Raw genomic sequence first — 20,467 nt, 5'->3', positions numbered from 1 at the left:
GACAGGTGGGGATGAAGGCTTCCTCTTCCCAGAGGATTTAGGAAATGTTTAATTACTTGTTTGGTTTCTTCCTTGCTATTTATCAAAGGATCCAAGGTAGTTTATGGGTAACATGTATAATAAAATAATAAGTACTGAATAAAAATTAAAACATAAGGGTCCAGAAAAATATAAATTATGTTTCCTGAAGATAGAAGGAACAGAATGTAGACAGACCAAAGGTTCTAACCATGTTCATCATTAGCTGTAAATTTCACCATGAACTTCCCAGCAGCCCAAGAGAAAAGGGCAACAAGGTTATTTACACAACTCTCATTATCAATAAGGAGAAAACATACCAGATCTTTGGGGAAACAAAGTATTTTCTAGTCTCTAACCCTAAAAATGTCCCATATGGAGAGGATACTGTCAAATTAGCCAGTTTAGTATCAACACAACCTCTACAACAAAGAGATTTCATAAAGCTAATTTTTGTATAGATCTTTACTAAAAGCTGAGGCCTCATAACACAACCCAGGGGGAACAATTTTTAAGGGGCCAAGACAATTTAATCTAAGTGTGTAGTTTATATAAGATGCCACTTGGCAAACCGAGAAGTCGCTCTGAATCTTTATCCAAAACACAGAGTGTATAAATTCAGATCCTAAAAAAAGTCCCTTACATTTTTATATCTTACATGGATCTTATTTGATTGTCACTCACATTCACTCTGGGAGGTGGTTTATCATCCTCATTCTAGAGAGGAGGAAACTGAAAATCAGAGGGAAAGTAACTTTTCCAAGGTCAAACAGTCAGGGAGAAAAGTCAGACCTGGATCTAGTTCTGCTGACTTTAAGGGTACAAAGCTACACTGCTTGCTTTCCATTTAAAGAAAAGTCATCAGAAGGTTCTAATGCACCCCTACTTGACTCTAATTCTTATTGTCATTATTTTATATCAGGAAAATCATGGTTTTTGATAGCTTTGATTCAAGCAGAAAAGTCCCAGTTTGTAGGACTGTCAGGTTCCATCAAAATTGGGTTCAGAATAAAGTTTCTAAGTGGTGGTCATGTACCCGTAAGTAAACAAAATACCCAGAAGTGACTACAGAGAGCAGGGGTGGATGGAAATTTCCTCTGTGCATTGATGGACTGCCCGCATTCTAAACTGAAACCTTAAACAAACCTTCCGTTCAACCCTGGGGAGTCACCCACATTAGGAGATGTTGGGGAACCATTCATGTCGCACCCCTTGGCCTACAGCAGGGTTAATGTGAGAGGACAGGAGGGTGTAGGGAGAGAAGCCTGAGATTGCTCTGGACCCTGGGAAGGTTCTTGCTGCCTTCCACTTAGGCTCCAGGAGGCTAAAGTGAGGGTCTGTCCACAGAAGGGAGGCCAGAGCTCCCAACAACTCCTATATGTTAGAGAAAAGTTACCATCAAGTCTAACAGTCAGAGGGGCACTCTCCTCATCCCAAGTCCAAAGGCTACTCCTCTAAAACACCCTTAATACCTGAGAAAGCCCAGGCTGCAGTATGGAGCAGCTCATTGGGGTATATGTGAGTTGAAAGATTTGTTCCTTGACTTAAGCTCAGATCTCCTCTCTGTGGTCTCCACCCATTGGTTCAGCAAAGTATCTGAAGATTAAATAGACATTGCTTAACAAAAGACCCCTTCAACTACCTCAAGGCAGTGATCACACTGTCTCTTCACTAGACTCCTTCGATGATACAGGACCTTCACTTCCCTCATTTTAGACACTGTACTTCTCATAATGCAACCTCAGATCACAGTCATTTTTGCAGCAACTACATTACAATGTTGCCCCAAACAAAACTGTCATGGAAAATACAGAAAACTCTCGTATTTTAATTACCTAACAAAATCCCAGCTGAAGAAAAGCAGGCAGTCTCCGGGGCTTCTCTCTAATGAATGAAATTTAGTCCACAGAAACTTTAAAAAAAAAAAAAGAAAAAAGAAAAGGAAAGAAAAGAAATGCCAGATCCTGGCTGGGGACTAGACTTTTGAATAAAAGGGTCACCCTAGTAATCCCAGGTCATTTAATCAATGGCAGAGCCTGTGAGACTTCACAACTCTCATCTTTTACTGACAGAGATCTCATGTGTATTGAGGTCCCATTATGTGTGTTGCTATTTTCATGTATCATTTTATTCTCACAACTACCCTATGAGGTATGCACTATTATCTAAATTTTATAGATGAAATTTTCTCAACACATATAGCTGGTAAGTCAAAGGGACAAGACTCAAAGTCCATTCTTGAAGTTCCCCTCTTAGCAAAACAAAACAAAAAGATTTTTGGAAGTTTTCTCAATCTTATAAGGTTGTGGCAAGGAGACAGCTCCACTTATGAGGAAGTAAGAATCAGTAGACACAGAGAGGCTGGGCACGTTGGCTCATGCCTATAGCACTTTGGGAGGTCGAGGTGGGCGGATCACTTGAGGTCAGGAGTTCAAGACCAGCCTGGCCAACATGGTGAAACCTTGTCTGTACTAAAAAATACAAAAATTAGCTGGGCACGGTGGCACATGCCTGTAATCCCAGCTACTCAGGAGGCTGAGGCAGGAGAATTGCTTGAACCTGGGAGGCAGAAGTTGCAGTGAGCTGAGATCACACCACCGTACTCCAGCCTGAGTGACAGAGTGAGACTCTGTCTCAAAAAACAAACAAACAAAAAAACGCAGAGTGAAGATATGAAAAGGCCTTCTGATCAGACACAAAGGCAGATTTTCTTCACACATGTGATAATTAAGACCATGTGGTAATTAATTAAGAGGCAGCACTGAGCAGGAAGTTCAGAGCAGAAAATCAGATCAGCTCTGACAGTTCTTCAACCAGCTACTGTCCTGTTGTAGCTGTTTCTTGTAAGTGAGTTTTCCAGAAAACAGAAGCTTATTCCATTTGAATGATAATACATTTTATTTAGAACATTAGTCAATTTTGATGAAGACAAAACTTTTTCTAACCTAGCTTCTGACCTTTTGGGGAAAAAAATAATACAGTCAAATAGCAGATTTTCTGCCACATGCCTGCCAGGTAACTCATGCACACAACTCCTGGAGCCCCACTTTTCCCATGGACAGACAGAGGAAAGCAAAGCCTGCCTCACTGTACTGGTGTAAGAATTAAATGAGATAATTTGTGTATCATGCATGGCAAACACTATGTTCAGAAACATTTTAGCTGCCCCTTCTCATTCTCTTCTCCTCTTGGTAACCCATAGTTTCATTCTGAACATAAGTCACTGTTCTGGGCTATGTTCTTGGGCTTAGAGAAGACTGCCCCAAACACCAGATGGCCCCAGACAGTTGTACTTAGACTTTGGATCCACTTTTCATGGCTTTTTGTCTCCTTTCTAGCTGTCAGTTCTACACTGTCATTTTTCACTATCATCAAGTTCCTCTCCCTCACTCTGAATTTGCTGCTTTTAAACTGCTATAGGCTTGGAAAGTAGGGCGCCTAGATTGCTAAGCATATTTGTAGAGCAAAAGCAAGCAGGCTTTGAGTGAGGCTCTCCTGCAAGGGAGGTAGACTGGGCTTGGACAGATCATCCATTGTCTAATGCAACTGTGGAAATGCCTCCAGGACCCCATTGCAGTATTCCTATGGTCAGAAGGGCTGAGGTCGTTGGACACATGAGTTTTAACTAGGCACTGGTATGCTTCTCTGTCTCCTCTGCCAGTTGGGGAGTTTTGGGAGGGTGGGGCCATGCCAGTTCTCTCCTGGAGCCCCAGGGCTTTCTACAGTGCCTGGTATACAGGGGCTACTCAATCAATGGTTGTGGACCGACCGAATGAATGCATTTCTAATTTACTTGGTCACCTTGATTTTTGTTTTCTTTTTTCTTGAGACAGGGTCTGTCTCTGTGTCACTCAGGCTGGAATGCTGCGGCATGACCATGGCTCACTGCAGCCTCGAACTTCTGGGCTCCAGCAATCCTCCCACCTCAGCCTCCTGAGTAGCTGAGAATACAGGCAGATGACACCATGCTAGCTAATTTTTAAATTTTTTGTAGAGATGAGGTCTTGCCATGCTGCCCAGGCTGGTCTAACTCTTGGGCTTAGGCTGTCTTCCAGCCTTGGCCTCCCAAAGTGTTGGGATCACAGGCATGAGCCACCACACCTCCATTTTCTCTGCATCTGGTAGAAATGTGGTCTTAGGACCTATGACTGACAAACGGGTACTATTGCATGAGAGTGGGCCATCCTGAGTTCACACGGTTCAGCCCCATGAACCCCTTTGGTTCTTACTAGCTGTATACATGTAGCCATGACACAATTTAAAAAAAAAATCTAATTTCATCATTTAATTAAGTTTCCTTTTGCCTCCTCCACTCCCCATGCAAGACAGACGTTTCCTTTTTATATTAAGGTTTACAACAATAATAGTAATAAACCCTCGCATCAGTAAGGCAGTTAACAGTTAGGATGAAGCTTTCCCTTTGGTGGCCTCATTTAAGCCTCTCGACAACCCCATGAAGCAGACAGGGTACGGATCATTGCTTCCATTTCAGAGATGAGGCAGCTGGGGACCAGAGATGTAAAGTGACCTGATTGAGGTCACACAGCTGGCAGAGCTAAAACCAGAACCCACATTAGAGTGCTTGAGAATTTAGAACAGACCACTGAGGACAGAGGAGAAGACAAAAGCAACATGCCATGCTCATACTGTGCTGATGCCAAAATGAACATTTGCCACAGGGCTATAAATAGGCCTTGCATTTGCTGGAGTCTGCGATCCCATTGGGTGGCAGTTCCAATCTCAAGAACACAGCAACACGCTGTAAAGTTTCCAGGGCAGCATTTGGATGGCAGAGACATGGTTGTTTCCATGCGGTCTCTGCTCTGACTCCAATAGAGACAGGAAGGCTCTCTTGGGGGCCTCTGCTCTGAGCGTCTCCTCCCTCTGTCACTTATCAGTCTTGATCCAGTGTGAAAACATTGAACAGTCTCCTTAGGACCTTCTGGACCTTCCAGAAGAACTCCTTCCCAACCAGACAAGACCATAAGTCCTTGGGGCAGATTCCATCTGGGGACCCAACACATGGACACTATACCCAGCCCAAAGCCTCTGAGGAACTCCTCGGAATGGGGCAGCAAGTGAAGACTCTAAGAGAAACCTCATCTCAAAATGCCAAAACTAACAAGAGTGAAGAGGAAAATGGGATGAGAAGGTGGGATGATGTCCCCGTACCATGTGGAAGGCAGACAAGCCAGGGGGCTTTGGGTCGAAAGGTAGACAGCCATGCCATCTGTTCAGAAGCAGAAACCACAGCTGGGAAAGCCACTTGGAAACTCACCCCAGTGCGTGGCAGAGTGAGATCACAGTCACACCTGGGCTTTGATTTGGCTTAAATCAGAACATAAGGCCCATCTATGTTTCTTGCAAACTGGAGGTGGCCAGGGTCTGGTGTGGCATCTTCATGGATCATTTTTATTAATTTGTTTTTTCTGAAGTTATTTGTTTTCCTCATTCGATCAACACCAATCACCCACCATGTACCAGCTCCTTGCAAGGCCCTGGGGATACTGGAGAGGGGATATCGAGTTTCTTTTGTAAAAGAAAGCACGCTCTCAAATTTGGACCATTATTTTCCTTTTTAAAGTGGGTTATTTCTGGACCCTACATAGTAAGCAGCAAGGTTTTATGAGTTTTGGAGTAAAATTTTTATATCTATTCACTCTATATTTTCTATTTTTCTCATGGTCCTCCTTCGATTTCAATGTGGAAAGACCTCTTGCTACTCTCCACTGATAAATAGAATGCTTAACACAATTTTGTGGAATCTACCCATAAAACTTGCCAGTAAATGGTGGCCCATTCCATCTTTGGACACCTGAGACCCTATATAAACAACCAAAAAAAGATGGCTGGTATCTGCTGAGGGTTCACTGTACATGAGGTACTATGCAGAGGGTTTTTGCTCAACAATCTTATCAGACAGGTGTTATAATCCCCATTTTACAGATGAGAAACTGGGGCTCAGAGAGTGTAAACAACATACCCAACTTCAACAATAAGTAGCCGAACAGGGACTCAAGCCCAAGCTGATTGGCTCCTGAGTGCCAAGCTCTATCCAAGATCCCCTGAAATGTCAGCCTCACAGCCTCTCCCTTCTCCCGGCTAAATCAGAAGATGATCGGACAGTTCTTGTTTTGCTCCTGAGCCTTCAGGTTCAAATAACCACACGTGACCACAGCTTGCAGCCACTACCCTATCCTCGCTGCTTGTCTCTTTTCAATTCCTACATCTGTCCAAAACAGGCCACCAGGAGCTGGGCAGGTCTCCCTAGGTGGGGTCTCTCCAGCAAAGAGCAGAGGGACTACCCTGCCCTGGGTGTAGACATGCAATTTGAGGTCACCTCGGCTCTCTGGCACTGTGCTCATGCTGATGACCTTAGTTGCCAGACCCGGTAGTAAACTGGGGGTCATCTGGAACATCCAAAGTCCCTTCTCTTCTCAACACACAGTACTCCTCAGCTATCCTTCTACCACTTGGACTTAGGCAGCTTCATTTGTTCTAATATAATATGTTAGGACCATTTACTCTGCTTGGATTTAATCAAACATTCCAACCTGTTAAAGTTCTTTGCACTCAAACTCTGTCATCCAATGTATTTCATGATTTCTAGAATTCCTATTTATAACCTCATCCACATTACTGACAAAAAGATCAAAGAGGACAGAGATCTGCGGCCCGTCACCAGACACTACGCCTAGAATGACCTCAGTCTAAAAGGTGAAGCTTATTGGGCAGACAGTGACTCACCTGCCTGGGCTTTCATTTTGTTGACTTTTCTCCTGACATGATGGGGAGGATTGGGAGCTGGGACATCAAAATGGAAACTGACTTAGTTCCTGTGTTCTGTCCCCTACATCTAACTTAAGCTAGAAGTCATATGGAGAAAACCTTTTTTTTTAGAGACTAGATTGGGGATCAGGTTAATGGGGATGGAGCCTTGGCTCTGCCATGAATTGGCTGAGGGCCCTTGGACAAGTCCCTTTACTCTATGGAGCTCCATTTCCTCATCTGTAAAATGGGAAAATCATAGTTGCTTCACGTGGTTATTGAAAAGATTAAATGAGATAAGGCATAAAAAGGTCACCTTTGTCATCTGTCACTAGACAGCTGTAAAGGATTCAGGAGTAGAAAATCAATAGTTGATAATTTGTCCCTAACCTAAGACTCTGAGCCCTACCTACAGGGCAGGGAGGGGGTCTGAGTCACTTCAGCCTCACCCTGATTTCTGGTATCTCCCTGGCTAAGTTGAGCAGACTTAGAATTAGCCAACAAGGCTTAGACGATGGGTTAGACTGAGGTCCCTGGTTCCTCGATGACGGTATTGTTCTGAGCCCTGGGGTTTTAGCTCCCTGGAAAGAGGAAAGAACAGTGAACGCAACTCTTCTGCTTCCAGGAACCCAGGCTCCAGTCCTATGATCCCACTCACAGACTGAGCAGGGAGAGAATGAGGATGGGAAAAAGCTTCGTGAACCTCCCCAAAGACACGAATGATACAACTGTTTTACTTACACAACAGAACACTTTTGCTGCCATATTCTGGTCAAACTGGCCAAGGATGATCCGCACATCATTCCCCTGTGGATGGAAGGACACATCATGAAGGTGAGTAGATGTTCAGCACCCCATAAAGGGTTCAAGGCTGTGGCAGACAACATTCCTGCACCTCTGGCTCTTAGCCCAGAGCTCTGCCTGGGAAGGTGGGCAGGGCAGAACCTCACCCCCAACCCCAGCCCAGCCTGGATTTTCTAGCCCTCTCCAGGGCTGGCTTTCCTGTGGCTCCTGCAGTCAGTCCACCCTGGTCTCATGGGCAAGCCCTAGGGCAAGTCTGTACAGGCTGGAGGCTAAAGCTGACTGCTCTCAGGGGCCTTGCAACCTCCCCTGTTCTCCTCCCACCAGGGCAGGCAAATCCTGCAGTCCATGGAAGCATCATCTAACTTTCTTCCACACTTTACATATAGGAAAACTGAGGCCAGATGAGGAGAAAGGAGCTTCTAAGGCCCCTGGGGAGTTTGTGGCAGAGACAAGACCCCAGCCAACCACACTCTGCTGCCCTGCACAGTGTTCTAGCCCTTTCTACCTTCCTGATAGTTAATCCCTCAAGAAATTCCTGGAGCCTACAGAGCTTCCCAATTAAGAGGTTTCAGACTCGCTTTGAGCTTTGTTCGCATCTCAGCTCTACCAACAAACCATGGGTGGCCTCTGGTCGCTCCTTTTCCATCTCAGCCCCAGTTTCCTCATCTGCAAAATGAGGATAATGGTAGTACGTTCCTTACCGGATTTCTGGGAAGACTAAGTGAAATAGTCCTTGTAAAGTGCTTAACACAGTGCCTAGCACATAGTGAGTGTCCACCTTTATTTCTAAGGAAAATCTATTTTTGAAAGCTCTATACATGGGATTACATTCATTATCTCAGTGTGGTTAATAGGAATGTGTACAGTGACCCCTGTGACTCATTCATTCATTCAGCAGACAATTACTGAGCATCAGCCAGAGGCTCTCATGGGTCAGGTAAATGGGGTCTTTGTTGCTTTCTGGGGCATTGGGATCCAGCTAGGTCCTGTCCCATGGAGAAGAACAGGCTGAAAGAGAATGGGTGGGGCGGCCACCAGGAGACCAGCCAGGCCCTGGCCCAAACACCTGCTCCCCATCCCAGCCGCTTCCTGCCCTCCACAGTGAGGCCCAGCCTTGCAGGTGGTGCCACCTTCCTGCTGTTCATCCATCCCCTCCAGCAGGCCTCATGGCCCTTTGATGCATAAAGTAGAAAAATATGCTTTTAAAGATCAGTTTTTAGCATCTTTCAAAATTGGAAAGTGCTGACTGAGAGGCCATTTTACTCATCATGTACTTTAGCAAAATAAAGAAGGCCTGGATTCTAAAATCATCTTTCGTTTGCAAGCAAGAATGGAAAGAAGAGGGGAAAAAAAACACTGGCTCTGAAAGGACTTTAAAAGATCGTTAACAGAGCAGTGGAAGGAAGGCAAGCCTTTGTCATCACCACGTCTGCAATGCTATAAAAAGTTCTAAGCTGCTTCCGTTCTGTGGACTTGCTTCCAGGCATGCTCCAAGATCTTTCTGCTTGTTTGTTAAAAATTTTTAGCATTTTTTGCTGCTGACAGTACCCATGCATCCATCCATCCTTTCATCCAGCAAGTATCTATTGATCATCTACTTTGTGCCAAACCCTGTGTTGCTAAACATGGTATGGTAAAAACAGCTTATTAGATTTTGAAGTCAGAGACCTGGGTTCAAATCACAGCTCCACCTCTGATTAGCTGAAAACTTTGCTTCTTAATCTCCTGGAGCCTCAATTCCTTCATCTCTGAGAAAGGGATAATCCTATCTACCTTGCCCAGTGGTTGTCAATTCATCATAATGAAACTCACCCGGTGGCTTCCATGCTGCTCTCTGCTGGCTCCCCTCGTGCCTGCCTGGCCACTCCTGCTCATACTCCTCATCATCAGCTCCTGACCTTTCTGCCCATCCCTAAATGCTGGTGTTCTGTCCTTAGCTCTTTGCTCCCATCACTCTCCCTGGGCCACCTAGTTCATGACCCCAGCCACAACTGTTCTCTGTGGGCTGTGGACTCCAAATCTCTCCCCCCAGCCTCAGATTTTCTCCAGTTTCCCACCAGACTCTTCCAGTTGGATTCTCTCAGGCACCTCCAGCGCAACATGTCCCAAGCTGAATCCACCAGTTTTCCCAAGAGGCCCTTTCCTCCTCCTGTGTTTTCCATTTCTGACAATGTCAGGAACTTGGGAGTCATCTTAGACTCACTCCTCTTCTTCAACCCTCATCCTAGCCATAACCGGAATCTGTTGGTTCTGTCTGCTCACAACTAGCTCCTTAATCAGCCCCAACCCTCCAGCCCCACTGCCCTGAGTTTGGTTACCATCATTCCTTACTCAGTGAACAGCAACAGCCTCCCTGCATCCTTGCCATGAATCCTGCCCCATCCACCCATCGCCACAGAGCAGAGGAAGGGTTCATTCCTAGATTCAAGTCTGATTGTGTGAAATCTGTCCATGGCTTCCTGAGGTTTGCAGATCAAACACTGAGCTCCTTAGCACATTCAAGATGTGCTAAAGATAGAGATGGTAAAGATCCTATGCAGTCTTTACCAACTGACTTGTGCTCAATTCTCTATCACATTTCTCATACCCTGCCTTGGCAGTGAGTCCTAAAACAGGACTGCATTCATTCATTCATTCATTCATTCATTTATTCATATTCCCACTTCGCCCCCCACCCATTCTGCAAGTCTATCCCTCCAGAGTGTCCTTCCCTCTCCTCCCACTTACTTTGCCCGCACAGCTGCTACTCACCCTTCCTACCTTAGCCCAGGCTCCTCTGTTCTGAGAAACCATCTCTCTGCCCCATCAGGCTTGGTGGCCACTTCTTCCTCTGTGAGCCTGGATCACCCTGTGCTTGCCTCCAATGTGGCTCAAGTCCACTTACTTGTCTGTCTTCCCCACTGAAGTAAGCGTAACTTGACTTATCTCTAAGTCCCCAGCTCCCAGAACAGGGCACTACCCATATGTCAACAAATATGTGTTGAATGCACGATGAAGTGAATTAATCCAGTGTGCAGCATCACGCACAATGCCTGGCCTACGCTGCTTATTTGGTCACTAGTAGCCATTATCATCACTGCACTAATATCTGACCAGCCCCATGGTCTAGACCCTGGGCTCACCATGTCCACTTCTTGAGTAGATCGAGGGACCCACATCTTCATAGCTGACCTCCTGACCACCTGCTGACAGTTAAATAACCAGCTCTGCCACTTGTGGACCATTTGGTGTCTTTGTTGCTATGACAACCGAGTTGCAAGGACCACTTTGTTCAGTGCTCCCAGGCTGTTAGATTTGGATGGGGCCCGTGGGATCCTCCATCTAGCTAATCTCTTCCCAGAGAGGTACAAGCTCTCCCAGGGCTCCACAGAACCAAAATGAAAGCCAGAGCTCTCACTTTGGTTCTCCTTGACCATTAGAGGGCCCTGGAGAAAGATCCTATGCAGAGCCAGGTCATGCCTGCTGCAGGAAGCTGTGAACACACACTCTGCTTCTAGACGGTGAGAAAGAGGGGGCAAGACGCTGCCAAGTCTGGAAGGAAGGAGGAGCAGCCCGGAATCCAGGGTTGGGGAGAGGCCAAACGGGGGATGAGGCTGGATAGGGATCTTGGGGGGCACCATAGAGCAGTATAAAGAGTTTGAGGTGCTTCTCAAACTAGGGTATGTGCATTCTAGAGCACGAGGAGATGTCCCGAGTGTAGGAAGTGCAGTTATACTGGGTTCTCCTTTCTAAAGTAGCAACCTACTGGAAGATTCAGGGGTTAGGGGAAAGGTTTTGGATTTGGGGAATCTTAATAGTTTTTCCACACATGTGCATGCTCTCATGAAAGTTCCAGAACCATGCTTTTCAATGTTGCATAGCTTGTATCTTTTCCTGAAAGTCCAGAGAGTAGAAAGAAGAAATTTGGGAATAGCAGTAGCCCCTGCTTTCAGACAAGCCCCCTGCCTCCCTGCCAGGGTATGGGCCCATTCTCTTATGCTGAAAGGGCTTGGGGCAGTTTAGGCAGTAGTAGGGGGTAGGGAGGGGCAGCCATAACCATCCCTGAGGATGACAGTGACAGATCAGGGCTGTGATATCACAAAGGACTGGAAACGTGGCAGAGGGCAGGGTCTGGAAAATCCTGTGCCCTTCCAGGGACTTGGCTCTGCAGGGAGCTTCCTGGAGTGAAAGCAGATGACCTGAGTTGGGGCAAATGAGATGGCCAGGTCTAGGGTTGGAGACCATACATGGAGACCTATGTTCACACCCTCAAGAGGCTACTATCACAAGAAAGGGGCAAAAGTGGAAGGAAACAGCGGTGGGAATGGGGTAGGAAAATGGGGAGGGGTATTCAGCCCAAACCCCCAACAGTGACAGGATGAGTGAGGGAGAGGCCCACTAAACTCCCTCTGGAGAGGAGTCTAATGTTGCCAAACCCTGGGTAGGTTTTCTTTCCTTTTTCTTGACCCTGTCTCATCCCTCATCTAGAACCACTTTGTCTCTGGGATGCTTAAAGAGAGCTAAACACACACACACACACACACACACACACACAGGCACGCACACACACTCACGCACGCACATGACACTTAGCAAGGATAACCCAATTCACAGAACTAGCATGTACCCCCAGTTTGCAAGCAATCCTAACACCATAAAAATAACAACTCTCAAGCCCTTTCTGAGCTGTTGTGCTAAACAGTCCGTCAGCCCCACCCTGGGAGGTGGGCGCTGTTATTATGCTCACTTTGGAAAGATTCATGAGCAAAGCAAGGTCCAAAGAATTAAGCAAACTTCCCAGGTGCAGTCCCCTCCTTGGGGCTGGTACACCCGGCCGGCTGCAGTGAGGGTGGGCTGCTGACAGCTCACTCCCTTCTCTGGAGAACTGCCCTCAGCTAAGGGGAGCTTCCTGGCCATGGGAGCCACTCCATGCCCCACACCCCACAGAGAGCAACCAACAACTGATTCACATTGGTGGAAAACTCCGGCCCCCTTGCTGAAAGTTAGGATCAGCTCTGTGGTGCTGTCTGTGCTCTGGAGACCCCTGTGGGGCCAGGCTAAACTGGTATCCATCCAAGACAGAGCTCCTCCTGCCTCATCCTGCTTCCCTCCCCTTCTCCTGAGTACTTCCACAATAAATTACTTTCCCAAGCATCTCAGGCTCTGTTTGTAGGGACTTCAACCTAAGATGCCAGGTCACACAAATAGGAGGTGGTGGCACCGGCCTTGCCCCAGGTGGGTGTGGTCCCAGAGCCTGAGTGCTTGACTCCTCGCTCCTATCTACTGTCTCCCAGTTGAGGAGGCAAACCCCACTGGGTCTGAGCTGCTGGAGCTCAGCCCTCAATCTGCAGCAACAGCTAATCGAGAAAAGTCATGCAGTTGTTGAAGTGAAAGGATATAAATGGCAAATGCAATCCTGAGCCACTAAAATTGCTGGTGCACATTTAAAAGTGCAGGACAGCAGAGGTGAGGAAGATTAGGGACCAGGCCCTCCAGCCAGCCTTCCTTGCCTGTGGAGCATGGAATCTTGCAAGGAAGGTCAAGCTCGACCCTGAGCCTGACCCTGACCTCTGGGTTGTCTGGAATCTCCTGCCACCCATGCATCTGTCTAGGTCCACTCAATGGCATCCTGGTTTCTCAGAGCCTAGCCTCGCAGACTACCTACTGTGCTGGGCTGCTGAAAATTCAAATGTCACAATGCTATATAAAGAGAGGAGATGCTATAAACCCCTAAGGCAGCTGAGCTGTTAGAGGCTGGCCATGACCTGGGCCAGTGGGCACTGCCTAAGGCTTCGGAAGCCCAGGCCAGTCCTGTGCCCCAACTGTCTGGCTGTAGACCTGGAGTGGGCCCTAGAAGTTTAGCCTAGAATGTTCTCCAAAGTCCCTCCTGGCTCTGACAAACTGATCCCACACCCACAATGAGTAGTCCCTTTTATTTAGCTAAAATTTGTCTTACTTAGACCCCACCCCCCACTGGAAATGTCCGTAAAGGCAGAGAAGCATACGCTTCACTCTGTCCATAAAGGCAGTGAAGGCATACGCTTCACTCTCAAGGAAGGGAGCGAAGAGGGAATAGCCCACAGCAGCCCAGTGGAAAGCATGGCATTTCTTTAAAGTTTATTCTTGTATCTTGAAAATTCATGTATATTTAACACTCTAATAATATATCTATGTCGTAAGTTAAAAATAATACCTTTTCGTCTCCATGTCTCTGAGCAAACCTGGCCTGTGAGAAAGATGCACCATGTTTATTCTGCAGCTTTGCGTCCCCTTGGGGTGCCTATATGAACTTCAGTTTCAGGCAGTCAGGATGGACTCCTGGCCTGTAGGGGTGGCAGTTCTCATCAGGTCTCTCCTATCTGGTTGGGAAAAAAGGGGGTCAATTCCCTAAGGACTTTTTTTTTGGCCAGAGTCAAGAGGGAGAGCACAGTTCCCACTAGGACTTTCCCAAGGAGCAAGGGAAGGGCAGTTCTCTCAAAGCCTACCTTTGTAGTTGTCTTATGCCAGGCAGAATAACAGCCACATCCTGGCTGGGCACAGTGGCTCATGCCTGTAATCCTGGCACATTAGGAGGCCAAGGCAGGAGAATCAGTTGAGCTCAGGAGTTCAAGACCAGTCTGGGAAATGCGGAGAAACCCTGTCTCTACAAATATATATATATATATATTTTTTTTTTAATATAAATTTATATATATATATAGGCTGAGTATGGTGGTGCATGCCTGTAGTCCCAGTTACTTGGGAGGCTGAGGTGGGAGGATTGCTTGAGCCCAGGAAGTTGAGGCTGCAGTGAGCTGTGATTACACCACTACACTCCAGCCTGGGTTACAGAGTGAGACCCTGTCCCCACTCCCCCAGCCCCCCAAAAAAGGCCACATCCTAATCCCCAGAACCTGTATGTTATGTCACGTGGTAAAGGGAAAATTCACATTCCAGATGGAATTAAGGTTGTTTATCAGCTGATCTTAAAATAGGGAGATTTTCTTGGATTAGCCAGGTGATAATGTATTCACAGGGTCCTTAAATGTATTCATGTATTCACAAGGTCCTTAAACATGGCCGAGGCAGAGACAGTGACACAGTGTGGGAAAGGCTCCACTGACTATGGCTCACTTTGAAGATAGAGGAAGGGGACTGCCAGCTGAGGGATGCAGGTGGCCTCTAGATACTGGAACTAGAGCCTCCAGAAGGAACTTGGCAGCACTGACACCTTGATGTTGGCCTGTCAAGATCCATGTAGGACATCTGGCTTCCAGACAGTAAGATAAATTTGTGTTCCTTGAAGCTGTTCAGATTTTCACAGCAGCAATGGGAAATGAAGACACCTCCCTCTCTGGAAAGGCCTTACCTTAGGCTTATCCTGTCTCCCTCCTCTCTCTGCTGGGGTTCTAGGACACTCAGTTGTTGCTGACTAGTCGAGTAGCTTTTCTGGTCAAAGCTGTCCCCTTAATGTGAGGCATAAGGATCCCCACTAATATTGTTGGAGAATTGGGCTATTTTTGTGAGTCACTCAAAAAAGAAAGCCAAACATGGCTCTAAATGGCACAGACATATTTTCTTTTCCTTTTTTAAGAGTAGAAAGCCTGGCTTAATTTAGAGGGTCTTCATGATGTTGCACTGGGGCCCAAATATTGCATCAATATAAAAAATAAAGATGAGAGCTTTCTGCTTATCTCTGTCTTTCTGTCATTCCCTAGCACTTTTTTTTTAACCGCTCCTCCACTTAAGGCAAGTAAGTTGCAAAGCCCTTTCATTCCTGTTTTGTTACTAAGAAGAAATGGGGGGAGACAGGTCATTTAAAAATGTTGGGTATGAGTAACCTTGGAATGTTGAGAGGCTATGCAGGAATCTTTCTGCTGACTGAGGAGTGTGGGTGGACACGAAGCTGGGAGGCATGCCGTGGAGGTTAAGAGCCAGTCTGTAGCTAGACTGCTGAGCTAGAATCTCAGCTCAGTCACTTAATCAGCTTCATGGCCTCAGGCAAGTTATTAAACTTTCGTGAGCTTCAGTTTCTCTACCTATAAAATGGGGATAATAATAGTACCTATCTTCAGAGCAGGTGGTGGCAAACAATTTCTATAAAGGTCCAGATAGTAAATATTTCTGGTCTCATAGGCCATATAGTCTCTGTTGCAATTACTCAGTTCTGCCGCTGTAGCACAAAAGCAGCCAAGGACGTTGTGGTAAGTGAATGTGTTCCTATAAAACTTTATTTACAAACACAGAGAGTAGGCCGGATTTGGCCCATGAGCTGTAGTTTGCTGACTGCCATTGTAGAGTTATTGTGGGGATAAAGTGAATTCATGAATCTGTGGGCACAAAGGGATTGCTTAAAAGTGTCCTCCTTTGATGTTGAAGCAGAAGCGTTGGATGAGGTCAGAAGAAGAGGCTGTGATAAGATGGAGAGAGAGAAGAGGAGCCCTCTGGAAAGAGGTGGCTGCTGGCACAGCGCTGACGCAGGCAAGCAAGGCTCCTGTCTCCTCTGGTAAATTCACCTGCAATAGGGAAGCTCTGTGGGCCCAGAGACCCTAAATGAATTGCTCACAATCTCTCAGCTTTGCTTACTGTCTCAAAGTTTGGATTTTAGAAAGTCCTTTGTTATCATTTTAAGATATTCATTAAAAGATAGAGAGTTCCATGGCTTCTTTCCCTGAAATTCTCTAATTTTATTATTTAGTGTTTTATTATTTAGTCTTTTCTCTATTCCAGCACCTCTCAAGTTTCGAACATAATATCAACTACTGATTTTTCAGCCCCCGAGAGAGCCCAATAGTTTGCGTACGGCGACCATCACACAATTGGGATGGCCCAGTGCCCTCTCTACAGAGGAAGACACCAAGGCAGGGACGGAGTCCAACCCCGGGTCTACTTGATTCAAAAGCCCCTGTTATGCTTGGCACAGGTGGCTCACGCCTGTAATCCAGCACTTTGGGAGGTCAAGGCGGACGGATCACCTAAGGTTAGGAGTTTGAGACCAGCCTGGCCAACATTGTAAAACACCATCTCTACTAAAAATACAAAAATTAGCCAGGCTTGGTGGAGAGCACCTGTAATCCCAGCTACTCAGGAGGCTGAGGCAGGAGAATCACTTGAACCCAGGAAGTGGAGGTTGCAGTGAGCCGAGATCGTGCCACCGCACTCCAGCCTGGGCGACAGAGCAACACACATACATGCAAAGCCCCTGTTCTGAGTTTCTGTCTGGGATGATGAAAAAGTTCTGGAAGTGGATAATGGGATGGTTGTACAACACTGTGAATGTACTTAATGCCACTGAACACTTAAAAATGGTTAAAATGGTAAATTTTATGTCACATATATTTAACTACAATTAAAAAAAAAAGGGTCACAACTAGAAGAGCATTCCCTATACTTTCTGAGTTCTGACAAAAAAAAGGAAAAAAGATTGCTGGTGATTTCTGTAAAAGTAGGGCATAGGGTTCCTGATGGTGGGGGCAGGGGGCTGTGGATAGAAGGGACTTTTGGGGTATCTGATAAAGTTCTCTGACCTGTGTGCTGTTTGCCTTATGATTCATTTAGACATTCATTTGATTTCTGTGGCTTTCAAATTGTTGTTTGATTTTACAATAAAAGATTTTCTTTAAAAGTTCCTGCTCTTTCCACAAAAATATTTGGTCTCCAGAGCACCCGGATTGAACTGAGGCAACTGCCCCTCCCATGTCAATTCCAGACATAAGGGTCTGTGGATGCCCCATGGTTGAAATAATGTACCACATATTCCTCCAACAAATGGAAATATGAATACAGGGCAGAAGGCCACTTTGGGGAAGGTGCATGAAGCAACTGAAACGTCCAGAAAGGGAAATGTGACACCTGGAACTCTCCCTATGAGTGCCCAGGACGTGGTCTCTGTGCAGAGCAGCTTCCCAGCCCCACCTGGAAACAGCTAAATTTTAGCCACCCCCTGTTCAGAACAGGCTTGGAATGAGCTTAAAGGGCCTCACGACTTCATCACACAGAAATGGTATTTCCTGACTTTCTTGATACAAATTTCGATACACATCTGCTAAATCAGCCTTATTAATTTCATTATTCTGTTCCTCTGTGCTCTTGCCTTTTTTTTTGCCTGGGTGAACTGTCCAAGAATGAGAGAGAGATGTTATGCCTCCCAATGCTATTGTGTTTCTGTCAATTTCCGTCTCTATTTTTAACAGGCTTTTCTTTCTTTATTTCAGTCAGATGTAATTTAAAGCAATAATAGTCCATGAGCATGTTATTCTCAAGGTGGATTGAAGCCTTATCTATAGAAAAGGACTCTCCTTAATCCTGTTTGACACCTGTACCTTGAACACGCTTTGGTCTGATATGAATACTGGGATTCTTGCTGTAGTTTGATTTGCTTGGTAGACCTTTGCTCAACCTTTCACCTTCAACCTTTCAGTGTCACTTTGTTTATCTGTTGTAAATAGCTAGAGTTCGTTTTTTGAAACACAATCTGAAAGTCTCTTCCTTTTGATAATGAGTTTGGCCTATTTGAACTTCTGGTCAGAATCATTATATGTGGTCTGCACTGATCTGTTTTGTGCTTTCTGGTTTTCATGTTTGCTTTCTGTTTCGAAACATGGATGAGATTTCCTTTGTTTTATTTTTGTGTTTCTGCAGCTTCAGGTTCTGTTTGCATTATGGTATATTTACCACTGAGTCATTCAAAGCATTCTTTAGCTTACATCTACCTAATTATGAAACTCATGAGCAAAATGGTCTCTTTTGAGTCCCTCTCCTAGTTAACACCAGGAGTTAAGCACCCTTTTTTAAAAAAAAATCATCTCTTCTTAGGCCTGTGAAGGTAATTTGGATTTTTATATCTCAATTATGCCTATTGCCGTATCTATTTTTGCATTATGTATAAAATTATATGTAATTTTTGCATCTGCATACACTTTAATAACAATTATTTAGACTTTGCTTTCCTTCCATGGGTTCCAATGATCCCTGCTCAGCCGTTTCTGTCATGACCTCAGCTGTAAAGTATGCCATCGCTTTTGGCTGGTTGACATCAGACTTCAGGATTAGCTTCAAGAAGGGGACCTGGCTGGAACATCGTGTGAGCCCCATACAGTGCAGAATACCTCCCAGTTGCTCCACTGTCTCTGGGATTTAATGCTTCAGAGGAGTCGGAGAGTGGCCTGGTTTTTGCATCTCTATGGGAAGTTTGTTTTTTTCCTGGCCTAGATATTTGTAAGATTTTCTCCACTAAGTATGTCAAAATTTTGGCAAAACCTGTCTAAGTATGACTCTCTTTTCACCAGTTCTGCTAGAATGCAGAAGCTGGCTAGTTTGCTCATATAGTCTGTACATTTCCATATAAAATTGTTGTAGTTCAAAAACTGTAGAATAATGGAAAATTTGTATGGCCCAATCTACAGTACTAGGTCTGTCTTGAGCCCACTTAAGTTTGTTTCCTAGTTAAAAAAAAAAAAAAATCTTATTTGAAAACAGAAAAATTGTGGAGACTATATACAGAGTTCCCATACAACCTCTCATCCAGTTTTCCCTATTATTAATGTTTTATATTAGTATTTTGTGCATTTGTCACAATGAATAAATATTGATGTTATTATTAGCTAACACCCATTCTTTAATCAGATTTCCTTAGTCTTTTTCTCAAACATCCTTTTTCTATTCCTGGATCCCATCTAGAATATACCACATTATATTTAGTTGTCATGCCTCCTTCAGCTCCTTTTGGCCCAGGCTTTCTCTATTTTTGATGAACTAGACAGTTTAGGGGAGTATTGGTCAGGTATTTTGTAGGATGGCCTTCAACTGTAATTTGTCTGATGTTTTTCTCATGGTTAGACTGGGGTTATGGGATTTGGGGAAGAAGACCACAGAGGTAAAGTTATTCCCATCATATCATGTCAAGGGAGCTTTCAATGTGACTTATCACTGCTGATGTTGACCTTGATTGCCTCGCTAAGGGAACGTTTGTGAGGTTTCTCGACTGTCAAGTTATTCTTTTTTATCCCCCCTTTTCCTACTGTACCCTTTGGAAGGAAGTAACTTAAGAAGTGTGTAGTTATGACCTACCTCTTTGGAGTGTGAAGTATCTATGTAAGTTATTTTGAATTCTTCTGTGTAGGAGATTTGCCTATATTCTCCCATTTATTAGTCAATCATTTACATAATAGTAAACTTGTGGAGATTTATTTTATACTTTGGGTTATATTCTAATACTACTTTAATTTTTTGTGTTCAAATTGTTCCAGCTTTGGCCATTGGGAGCTCTTTCAATTGGCAACTGTACTCCCTTGATACAGCCCCACCAGTATGTGTGTTATTCCTTACCTTCTGGTATTACAAAATACTCCAGAATCATCTTGTCTATTTCCTGCCCCATAGAACCAGCCATTTGTCTAAGGAGCCCTGGTTCCTTTTACTGGAGAATGGTGTTAGGAACCAAAATCTGGGTGTTAGGTGTGCTCATTGCTACTGTTTCTACTGTTTTGGATTTTGATTCTGTTTCTTTTGTCCTGGTTTTCCCTTAGGAAAACTCCCTTCTCCAGTATCCACAACTGTTATCCTTTATCTCACTGGATTGATCTATTTGGCGATTTCCTCTGAATTCTGGGAAAGTATCTCAAGTTTGCCCTCCACCTTACTGATTTTTATTTTTCTCGGCTTTAATTCTGCTCTCTACTACCTCCAATGCAGACTCCAGTTCTACTATTTGATATCTGGTTTTCTTGCCTGTCCTCTGTACCTCCTTCTCCATCTTATCCCGCAATAAATCAGAAACTTGCTTTTCCTCTGAGATCTCCAAAAGTAACTACCTTCCCGTTGTTCCTGAGTATTATGTCCTTGTAGCCTCTGTTGCACTTTGTCCAGACGTGGTATTTCATTCACACACACTCAACAAATTGTTGAGCAAATTAGGTTG

The 20,467-nt window shown here is 45.0% G+C and overlaps 1 protein-coding gene across 1 annotated transcript in view; it reads right to left on the bottom strand.

The window, feature by feature from the left end:
* The window catches only part of GABBR2 (gamma-aminobutyric acid type B receptor subunit 2), a 422,753-nt gene that overhangs the window by 185,092 nt on the left and 217,194 nt on the right, over positions 1 to 20,467 (bottom strand). Inside the window, exon 5 of the mRNA XM_003820625.6 lies at positions 7,528 to 7,593. Coding sequence (XP_003820673.4) covers positions 7,528 to 7,593 — 66 coding nt within the window. The remainder of the gene's footprint in view (positions 1 to 7,527; positions 7,594 to 20,467) is intronic.

Source organism: Pan paniscus, chromosome 11 (assembly GCF_029289425.2).
Source record: "Pan paniscus chromosome 11, NHGRI_mPanPan1-v2.0_pri, whole genome shotgun sequence".
Taxonomy (NCBI): domain Eukaryota; kingdom Metazoa; phylum Chordata; class Mammalia; order Primates; family Hominidae; genus Pan; species Pan paniscus.
Note: the sequence above shows the minus strand (reverse complement) of the source record. Positions and strands in the feature narration are given on the sequence as shown.